Source organism: Bufo bufo, chromosome 3 (genome assembly GCF_905171765.1).
Source record: "Bufo bufo chromosome 3, aBufBuf1.1, whole genome shotgun sequence".
Lineage (NCBI taxonomy): Eukaryota > Metazoa > Chordata > Amphibia > Anura > Bufonidae > Bufo > Bufo bufo.
The window spans coordinates 320,430,096-320,441,662 of NC_053391.1; the positions used below are offsets into that span (position 1 = coordinate 320,430,096).

Below are 11,567 nucleotides of genomic sequence, written 5' to 3' on the forward strand. Positions count from 1 at the left end.
AACCAAGTGGGTCTGGGTCAAAAAAAAGTGAATAAAAGTGAAAAAAAAGTAAAAATCAAAAAACACATTTATCACTGATAAAAAATGAAAAAATAAAATTCCCTACACATGTTTGGTATCGCCGCGTCCGTAACGACCTGATCTATAAAACGGTCATGTTACTTTACCCGAACGGTGAACGCCATAAAAATAAAAAATAAAAAACTATGATGAAATTGAAATTTTGCCCACCTTACTTCCCAAAAAAGGTAATAAAAGTGATCAAAAAAGTCGCATGTACGCCAAAATTGTAACAATCAAACCGTCATCTCATCCCGCAAAAATCATACCCTACCCAAGATAATCGCCCAAAAACTAAAAAAACTATGGCTCTTAGACTATGGAAACACTAAAACATGATTTTTTTTTGTTTCAAAAATGAAATCATTGTGTAAAACTTACATAAATAAAAAAAAAGTATACATATTAGGTATCGCCGTGTCCGTATCGCCCGGCTCTATAAAAATATCACATGATCTAACCCCTCAGATGACCACCGTAAAAAAATAAAAATAAAAACGGTGTAAAAAAAAGCAATTTTTTGTCATCTTACGTCACAAAAAGTGTAATAGCAAGCAATCAAAAAGTCATACGCACCCCAAAATAGATGCCAATAAAACCGTCATCTCATCCCGCAAAAAATGAGACCCTACTTAAGATAATCGCCCAAAAACTGAAAAAACTATGGCTCTTAGACTATGGAGACACTAAAACATTTTTTTTGTTTTAAAAATGAAATCATTGTGTAAAACTTACATAAATAAAAAAAATTGTATACATATTAGGTATCGCCACGTCCGTGACAACCTGCTCTATAAAATTACCACATGATCTAACCTGTCAGATGAATGTTGTAAATAACAAAAAAAAAAAAAAACGGTGCCAAAAAAGCTATTTCTTGTTACCTTGCCGCACAAAAAGTGTAATATAGAGCAACCAAAAATCATATGTACCCTAAACTAGTACCAACAAAACTGCCACCCTATCCCGTAGTTTCTAAAATGGGGTCACTTTTTTGGAGTTTCTACTCTAGGGGTGCATCAGGGGGGCTTCAAATGGGACATGGTGTAAAAAAAAAACTGTCCAGCAAAACCTGCCTTCCAAAAACCGTATGGCATTCCTTTCCTTCTGCGCCCTGCCGTGTGCCCGTACAGTAGTTTACGGCCACATCTGGGGTGTTTCTGTAAACTACAGAATTAGGGCCATAAATAATGAGTTTTGTTTGGCTGTTAACCCTTGCTTTGTAACTGGAAAAAAAATATTAAAATGGAAAATCTTCCAAAAAAGTGAAATTTTGAAATTGTATCTCTATTTTCCATTAAATCTTGTGCAACACCTAAAGGGTTAACAAAGTTTGTAAAATCAGTTTTGAATACCTTGAGGGGTGTAGTTTCTTAGATGGGGTCACTTTTATGGAGTTTATAATCTAGGGGTGCATCAGGGGGGCTTCAAATGGGACATGGTGCCAAAAAAACAGTCCAGCAAAATCAGCCCTCCAAAAACCAAACGGCGCACCTTTCACTCTACGCCCCGCTGTGTGCCCGTATAGTAGTTTACGGCCACATATGGGGTGTTTCTGTAAACAGCAGAGTCAGGGCAATAAAGATACAGTCTTGTTTGGCTGTTAACCCTTGCTTTGTTAGTGGAAAAAATGGGTTAAAATGGAAAATTAGGCAAAACAATGAAATTCTCAAATTTCATCGCCATTTGCCAATAACTCTTGTGCAACACCTAAAGGGTTAACGACGTATGTAAAATCAGTTTTGAATACCTTGAGGGGTGTAGTTTCTTAGATGGGGTCACTTTTAGGGAGTTTCTCCTCTAGGGGTGCATCAGGGGGCTTCAAATGGGACATGGTGTAAATAAACCAGTCCATAAAAATCAGCCTTCCAAAAACCAAACGGCGCACCTTTCACTCTACGCCCCGCTGTGTGGCCGTACAGTAGTTTACGGCCACATATTGGGTGTTTCTGTAAACGGCAGAGTCAGGGCAATAAAGATACAGTCTTGTTTGGCTGTTAACCCTTGCTTTGTTAGTGGAAAAAATGGGTTAAAATGGAAATTTAGACAAAAAAATGAAATTCTCAAATTTCATCCCCATTTGCCAATAACTCTTGTGCAACACCTAAAGGGTTAACGACGTATGTAAAATCAGTTTTGAATACCTTGAGGGGTGTAGTTTCTTAGATGGGGTCACTTTTAGGGAGTTTCTCCTCTAGGGGTGCATCAGGGGGCTTCAAATGGGACATGGTGTAAATAAACCAGTCCATAAAAATCAGCCTTCCAAAAACCAAACGGCGCACCTTTCACTCTACGCCCCGCTGTGTGGCCGTACAGTAGTTTACGGCCACATATTGGGTGTTTCTGTAAACGGCAGAGTCAGGGCAATAAAGATACAGTCTTGTTTGGATGTTAACCCTTGGTTTGTTAGTGGAAAAAATGGGTTAAAATGAAAATTTGACAAAAAAATGAAATTCTCAAATTTCCTCCCCATTTGCCAATAACTCTTGTGCAACACCTAAAGGGTTAACAACGTATGCAAAATCAGTTTTGAATACCTTGAGGGGTGTAGTTTCTTAGATGGGGTCATTTTTGGGTGGTTTCTATAATGTAAGCCTCGCAAAGTGACTTGAGACCTGAACTGGTCTCTAAAAATTGAGTTTTTGTAAATTTCTGAAAAATTTCAAGATTTGCTTCTAAACTTCTAAGCCTTGTAACATCCCCAAAAAATAAAATATCATTCCCAAAACAATTCAAACATGAAGTAGACATATGGGGAATGTAAAGTCATCACAATTTTTGGGGTTATTACTATGTATTACAGAAGTAGAGAAACTGAAACTTTGAAATTTGCTAATTTTTCCAAATTTTTCCAAATTTTTGTTAAATTAGGTATTTTTTGGTGCAAAAAAAATTTTTTTTTTGACTCCATTTTACCAGTGTCATGAAGTACAATATGTGACGAAAAAACTATCTCAGAACGGCCTGGATAAGTCAAAGCGTTTTAAAGTTATCAGCACTTAAAGGGACTCTGGTCAGATTTTCAAAAAATGGCCTGGTCCTAAGGTGTAAAAAGGCTGTGTCCTTAAGGGGTTAATAGAGTCTTATGACAACATGACCCTCCTGGTTTCTCTTAGCAGTGCATCTGTAGGGTTTCGGTCTGTATCACCACATAGAAATTGGATATTACAAATGGTTTTGCCTTTTTAATAGACCATTTTCTTTTCTTCTGGTTGGGCTCTTTAAGAAGCAATGCTTAAGCTGGAGAATAGTGTGTATGGTATCGGCTCATTTTTGCAGTCTGACAACACTAAAGACATGTAATACCTCAATAACCTAGATTACTACTACAAGAAAATACAAAGGTTAGGTTACCCAACAATTGGCCTGTTACAGTGCAGTCGACTGAACATGTTTTCATTAATTCTGACTTTTCCTCATAGCCACCTTTGGTGAAAACACAGACCGTAACCATCTCCAACGCTTCAACCAGTGAAAAGGGACAAATCCCCACTAAAGAAGTCCCCTTGGTACACACAGAGACCAAGACTATCACTTATGAAGCAGCAAAAGTAAGTATTCTGCTTCGGCCTAAAATTATGTGTATATGTAATTCACGACATATTTTAAGGTTCTTTTTTTCCCATTGGAAGAGTAAAGCTTCATCATACCTCAACTAGAGAAAGTACAACAACCAGAGGTTCTCCTAAATTTATCCAATAAAGTGCTGCTATTACATCATTTCACAGCCTTGCTACACTGCCTTGTGCAAGAAGTGTAATGGGCGCATGATCCATATAATGGAAGGAACGTGTTCCAGTAACAGTACTTGCCCTATTAGAGATTAGGCTTCAATGTGCCTTTTAAGTTTTATAAATGCAAACGTTTAAATCTATAGAATGAAGATGTTAACTTTGACCAAGAACCTGGCATCCTGCTTGCTGCACACACCATTACCTCTGAAACAACCAGCAGCACCACAACAACCCAAATCACCAAGGTAACGTAATACATTATCAGCTTAAAGGTAGTCCATCAGCAGTTTTAACGTCTCAAAACTGCTGACAGCACCATAGAAGTGACCGGGAGAGCACAGATGGCTCTTGTGATGGTTCAACAGGATACATGTTAGAGAAGTTGAGGTTTTGATGCTCCAGATTCGTGGAAGTGTACAGTGCCTTGACTCTCTGCGCTGAACGCTTCCCAGCTCCTCCTCTGTATCACAAACCTAGTATCCAATTGTATCTCTAGAATTGTCACTCAGAGGAACGGGGCAGGAAAGTATTCAGTGCAGAGAACCTCGGACACTGAATGTGAAGGGGCCACCTCCTAGGCACTTGTGGTAGCAGAATAATAAATATCAATAGTTTGGAGGGCACTCAACTATCTGCTGTTGCAAGGAACCGTCAAATACATAAATGCACATAAACCATTTATTCCAATATATACAGAAAAAATAAGTGAACAGATCCAATAAAAAAATATATCAGTGATATCAATGGATTGATAAAGTACAATATGGTAAAAAGTTAAATAAAAAGTACAATCGCAGTAGTGACAATATCGATGGGATAATATATATACCTTATTAGACCTATAAAAAAATGTTTATCAAATTAAAAAACATGATTGTTGCATTTATAAATACATTCTAAATATGCTCATAAATCGCATGATTTGCAATTTAATGATTCCATGGTATAATTAATAATTCGTATTATCATGTGATATAAGTAATATCTGAAAAAGCAAATCGGTGATATTCTCAAATAAAATAAATCAAGTTACAGTGATTATTCAAACGGCGCTATCAACATAAATGACTCAATATGTGATATGTTTTAGTTGGTTTTCATGTAATTGGCCAGCTGGTATTGAAATTTAATAATATGTAAGGTCACAGTTTATCTCGTATAACTCCCCTTGTATAATTCTCAGTTTCGCTGACGTCAGTATATTAGTATTCTTTGGATAACTGTCATTTGATCAAATTATTAATTGTTAATTGTGGTTAGTATAACATAAACTTGCAATTACGTTACCAATCCTTTGTATAGTGAGGAGACTATGCGTCCGGAGTGGAGCTGTGCTGGCTCGGCTCTTATGGCTTCCCACGTGTTTGGAGGCGGTTAGTTTGATCGGCCGCAAGAAACCAGCAAGTAAGTAGTTGACGTGGGTTGCTCCTCTTACTATGGAAAGTTTAATTGTAAAAAGTTCAGTTGTAAAAGAACAACCAGTCCGTCTCCGTGATATAATAGTCTACAAGCAAGTTATAGCCACTCTCCTGTTCACTGTCAGCGCAATATACATCAAATGCGTTTCGGAGCCACGTGCTCCCTCAGTGGTCAGCAGTGAACATCCTAATGGGTCATTTTTAAAGGTGATTCCTTATTTGGGGGAGGTATTTGTTGTAGTCCATGTTCATGTGAAAGTGTGGACTGGATTTTCTTAGTTGTATAGATGATAATTTAATGCCTCGTATGTCAATCTTCAGATTGAGAGGAAACATGAACATATAATCTTACATATACAGAAACTGTGACCTTACATATTATTACATTTCAATACCAGCTGGCCAATTACATGAAAACCAACTAAAACATATCACATATTGAGTCATTTATGTTGATAGCGCCGTTTGAATAATCACTGTAACTTGATTTATTTTATTTGAGAATATCACCGATTTGCTTTTTCAGATATTACTTATATCACATGATAATACGAATTATTAATTATACCATGGAATCATGAAATTGCAAATCATGGGATTTATGAGCATATTTATTATGTATTTATAAATGCAACAATCGTGTTTTTTAATTTGATAAACATTTTTTAATATAGGTCTAATGGTTTAATAAGGTACCGTATATGCCGGCGTGTAAGACGACCCCCAACTTTTACACAGAAAATATAGAGTTTGGGATATACTCGCCGTATAAGACTACCCCTTTTTCAACACACAGCAGTACATTACTGCATCCCACCACCATCCCTGGGTACCTCTGCCATCCCTGAATCCCACCACCATCCCTGGGTACCACTGCCATCCCGGCATCCCACCACCATCCCTGGGTACCACTGCCATCCCTGCATCCCACCACCATCCCTAGGTACCACCGCCATCCAATGGTATCACCACCATCCCTGCATCCCACCACCTTCCTTGTCCTCCCTCCCTGCCTTCCAGACCCTAAACATGTGCCACCTATACCCTGAACATGTTTTTGTTATGTTATTCTTCATATTCACATTCACATATGCACATCTGCGCCGCACTTAGATACGCCGCACAGAGATCTCGCACATGCGCAGGAGCGAGATGCGAGCGGCCGGGAGGATGGCGGTACAAGGAGCATACAAGGTACAGAGCAGGGGGGGCATATGCCGTGGGTTACATCGCAGCTCTCAGCTGCTGGGGATACAAGGCAATAGCCCGGGCTCTCTCTGTTGATAATTCGGGCGTCCCGGCACTGCAGCGCCCGCCATACCCGGTGTATAAGACGACCCCCCATTCTAGAAAATATTTTCTAGGGCTCAAAAGTAGTCTTATACGCCAGTATATACAGTATATATATTATCCCATCGATATTGTCACTATTGCGATTGTACTTTTTATTTTACTTTTTACCATATTGTACTTTATCAATCATTGATATCACTGATATTTTTATTTATTTTTTTATTTTATAAATGTTCACTTATTTTTTTATGTATATATTGGAATAAATGGTTTATGTGCATTTATGTATTTGACGGTTCCTTGCAAGACCAGATAGTTGAGTGCCCTCCAAACTATTGATATTTATTAGGGTCCATTCACACATCCGTGGTGTATTGCAGATCCGCAAATTGCGGATCCACAATACACCCGGCCGGCACCCCCCATAGAACTGCCTATTCTTGTCCGCAATTGCGGACAAGAATAGGACATGTTCTATTTCTTTGCGGAGCTGCGTCCCGCAAATTCGGGGTCGCGCTCCGGAAATGCGGATGCATCCCGTTCTGCCCCATTGAGAATGAATGGGTCCGCACCCGTTCCCGATATTGCGGAACGGATGGTGACCCATTTGCGGACGTGTGAATGGACCCTTACTGTGATTTTATCGGCAGTGGGTGTGCCGTGGAGAGTGCACCTGGTGTGTAGATTTGGGATGGTAGAGCCACTGTAACGAAATAGTACTTGTGGTAGCAGTGCTGGGGTGATTAAGGCTCAGATTTCTGTTATGTAATCTGCATGACTATCACGAGTTATGTCTGCACCGCTTTCTATCTTCTATGCAGTTTTGTCAGCAGTTTTAAGGGGTTCATACTGCTAACAAACTCGCTTTAATTGAGAGTTTGAGACCTTCTAATATATAGCAGAAGTATAATGGTTCATTATGTATTTTGTTAAAATTTAAGTAAAACATGAAGCAGGGAACACTAGTTAGCAACATGCAATCAAACAGCAGGCTACATATTGTACATGAATGTTAGCTTCAGCATGAAGGGGCCATGACCATGGAAAAAAAGCCAATGACTTCCAATCTTTTTTTTATGCTGATATCTGAACACTTGGTAACTTGAAAATGAACACTTTGGTAAACTGAAAACTAAATCCTGCATGTTATCATTTTTTTTTTTTTATTATTCTTCCAGCAAGCTGGAAGCATGCTTGTTTTTTTTTGAGACTCCCATAGAAGTGAATGGAGAGCCGTGCACATGCACGACCACCTCTCCTTTCATTCTCCACCTGGATGCAGTGGTCGGAAGTCACCTCATCAGGCAGGCCTCCTCGTTCTTGACATAGGCACAGCAATCAGAAATTTATACATATCCTTTATTAAATTAAATGACATGTTAGTTAATGGATATTATATTTCTAATCGCAATAGGTTACTCTACTTTCTTGTCTAAATCTGCTTTAATTCTTCTCCTCCAGACAGTGAAAGGGGGCATCTCAGAAACTCGAATAGAAAAGAGGATAGTTATTACAGGTGACGGAGACTTGGATCATGACCAGGTAATATAGTCCACTACCAGTGGGTTGTTTACTGGTTTAACTGAGGAAATGGCATATATTTTAGAATTCAAAAGTTATTTCGTAGTTATCTCTAAGTGTTTCTCCTGTCCTTAGGTCCTGGTGCAAGCTATCAAAGAAGCAAAGGAGCAACATCCAGACATGTCGGTGACCAAGGTGGTAGTTCATCAGGAGACGGAAATTGCAGAGGAATAAATATAAAAGGTAGGGATCAATTCACAAATCATAGGTGCAGATGAGTGAACGGTCTCACCCAGTGTTTTGCATATTGATTTTACCATTGTATGTTATTTCCATAAATTCCACAAACCTGCTTAATCGCTTCACTACTGACGAGCTACAAAGCAGTTCGGAAGATTTAGAAACTGTAATATTTCCATGTCTCTTGACTTCACCACAAGCATGGTTGCTTGGCTGGATGCATGTAGACAACTCTTATTGCTACTTAAAGAAGATCTGTAACCACAAAATGCAGCGCAGCCTGCAGGCAGAATGTTATAGAGCAGGAGGAGCTGAGCAGGTTGTTATACAGTTTTATGGGAAAAGATTCAGTAAAACTTGTAATTTATAGATTACAGTCAGAAAGATCTATCCTCTTTCTGACCTCAGCTGTGCATGCGGGAGGTGTTACCAGAGTGTGATGGCATTCTGTGTGTGTATGTCAGTCACTGATGAATGAAATGGCAGAGATTTAAATGTATAAATTACTAAATAACGTCCCACAATATTATCAGTCTGCTCAGCTTCTCCTGCTCTATAACATGCTGCCTGCAGATTGCATTGTGTTTCGTGGTGACAGGTCCTCTTTAACTCCTGGAAAAACGAAAGGATTGGCTTTTGGGGAAAGGAAGATTCTGCCATGTTTTCATTTAGTTTCTTCATTTCCCCGACATCTGCCATCAGTGGAGCGTCAGAGTGCCCCTATAAAGATGAGTAGAGTAATGCAGTACTGTCTTGGATAAAGGTCATTGCTTTTAATTGCTATTATGGCATCAACACTGGTATTATTCTGCACACTTGGCAAACAAGAAAACTACCGAATGCTTCTCTTTTCAGGTTTTTATTACAAGCCTTTAATTGGGACCATGGACAAAGACTTTTTTTTTCACAGAAAACCAGCAAAGATGCCCCCGCCCCTGGACTGTCTCCCCAGAGCCCTGGCAAAGATAACTTTTCAGACACTTGACCATTGCTTTAACAGAACCACCAGTTTTGTACACCCACGTTTTTATAATGGAATAGAAATGACGTGAATGGGAGGCCTCTCCACATATCTGGAGAGTTCTTGAAGATTTCTAACTCACCTGGAAGTTATTTGTGTACTGTGAATAATGAATGTGACTATTACACTGAAAACACTGGATATGTAGCTTTAGAGACCGTTCATGGAGTTGCGGTGTCTGAGGACTTGACAGAAATGTTATCTGTAGGAAACACAGGTGCTATTGCTTGCAGTACAGATATTGGATATTAAAATACTTCTGTAGGGGTCCACGACTGGTATAGAGAAGTAATTGTATTTATCATCCTTGTAAGTGATATACCATTAATTTAACACTCTGTGTTTGGTGACAAATAATGATTCACAATAGTTCAAATTTAGTGTGTCACCTGTATTACTGCTTAATGTTCTAGATCATCTCCCTGCATCTGTCACATTACTGGTCTAACACGTTCCATAAGTCGCTGTATCAGTTTTAGGCCTCATGCACACGACCATTGTTGTGTTCCGTTCCGCAAAATGGGGTTCCGTTGTTCCGTGATCCGTTTTACGTTTTTGTTTCCGTGTATCTTCCTTTATTTTTGGAGGATCACCAGACATAAAGGAATGTAAAAAAAAGTCTGACAGGTTTGCCATGCAAATTATAGGAAAAAAACGGATACGCGGATAACAATCTTGTGTGCCTCCGCGTTTTTTAGCGGTCCCATTGACTTGAATGGGTCCGGGAACCGTTTTTCGCGAAAATATTTGGACAGGTTATATTTTTTTGACGGACTAGAACCATGGATCACGGACGCGGATGGCAAACGGTGCATTAGCCGAGTTTTCAACGACCCATTGAAAATCAATGGATCCGCAGAAAATCACGAAAAACGGCGCAACGGACACGGAATAAAGCAACGGTCGTGTGCATGAGGCCTTAGTCCAAGATTTCAGCTACAGGCATACTTCACAGTATCATTGGTGTAGCTCATCTTCTCCTCTTTGTATTCTGAGACCATGGGATTCATGAATGTTTCATAAACCATCTTGATCTCGATTTACATGGTAAGGAGGATACAGGGGTGAGGTTCCTTGTAATGAAACAAATGTGTGCGAAATCAGCTTTTTTTTTTAAACATTTTCAGATATATTTACAATAACTGAATCTCATTCAGAGGAATTTACAAATAAAACCACTCATGATGTATTATTTTCTACTTTTAAATAATGAAGGATATTTGTAAATGTGGTTTAATTCAATTTTTATATATAATAAGGTGTGATAGGTCGTATTTTAGCACATTTTATTGGCTTTTGAGGTGTGACAAGTAAAGTTCTCATCATGTTGTTGCAGGATTGCACATTGAAGTAAATATTTGTAGCTTCTGAAATGTGTGTGCCTTTTCTACTTTTTGATTTTATTCTATAAAACACTTGGTCTAACCAAAATTGATTAAAGGACAGCCAGAGAAAAAGTCATTGATGTGCAAGTAGTGCAAAGACTGGCGCATCTGGTGTGATCACATAGAATAGCTACTCACAGGATCTGCTGCTAAGGGGCTTGTAACACTGCCTCTTGTTCAGATTGACAATAAACGTGATTGTGTCGACCCATTATGCAGCAGATGGAAAGTATATGGGAGAGGAACAGCTGCTACAGTAGTTCATCCCCCATCTAGCATATACAGTCCTGATCAAAAGTTTAAGACCACTTAAAAAATGGCAAAAAATCCTATTTAGCATGGCTGGATCTTAACAAGGTTCCAAGTAGAGCTTCAACATGCAACAAGAAGAAATGGGAGTGAGACAAAACATTTTTTGAGCATTCAATTTAATGAAAACAACAAATAAACTGAAACAGGCTATTTTTCAGCTGATGAAAAGTTTAGGACCACACCTCCCAAAAAAAAACTAAACCCCCCAAAACAGAACACTTCCAAACATGAACTCGGTAATGAGTAGCTCCGCCGTTATTGTTTATCACTTCAAAAATTTGTTTTGGCATGCTTGATGCAAGCGTTTCCATGAGGTGAGTGGGAACATTTCTCCAAGTGGTGAAGACGGCCGCACGAAGGCCATCTACTGTCTGGAACTGTTGTCCATTTTTGTAAACTTCCCTTGCCATCAATCCCCAAAGGTTCTCAATTGGATTTAGATCAGGGGAACACGCAGGATGGGCCAAAAGAGTGATGTTATTCTCCTGGAAGAAGTCCCTTGTCCTGCGGTCATTGTGTACTGTAGCGTTTTCCTGTTGAAAAACCCAGTCGTTACCACACAGACGAGGGCCCTCAGTCATGA

The 11,567-nt window shown here is 39.1% G+C and overlaps 1 protein-coding gene across 12 annotated transcripts in view; it reads left to right on the plus strand.

The window, feature by feature from the left end:
• Nucleotides 1–9,868, plus strand: part of LOC120995258 (protein 4.1-like) — a 204,309-nt gene extending 194,441 nt beyond the window's left edge. For 11 of the 12 annotated variants that reach the window (XM_040424342.1, XM_040424343.1, XM_040424352.1 and 8 more), the window contains 5 exons: nt 3,483–3,611; nt 3,938–4,039; nt 7,967–8,047; nt 8,162–8,269; nt 9,122–9,868. In XM_040424342.1, coding sequence (XP_040280276.1) covers nt 3,483–3,611; nt 3,938–4,039; nt 7,967–8,047; nt 8,162–8,260 — 411 coding nt within the window. In that variant the 3' untranslated portion in view covers nt 8,261–8,269; nt 9,122–9,868. Of the gene's footprint in view, nt 1–3,482; nt 3,616–3,937; nt 4,040–7,966; nt 8,048–8,161; nt 8,270–9,121 lie in introns of those variants that run through there. The other variant, XM_040424353.1, reaches the window with a different exon arrangement.
• The last annotated feature ends 1,699 nt before the right edge of the window (nt 9,869–11,567 follow it).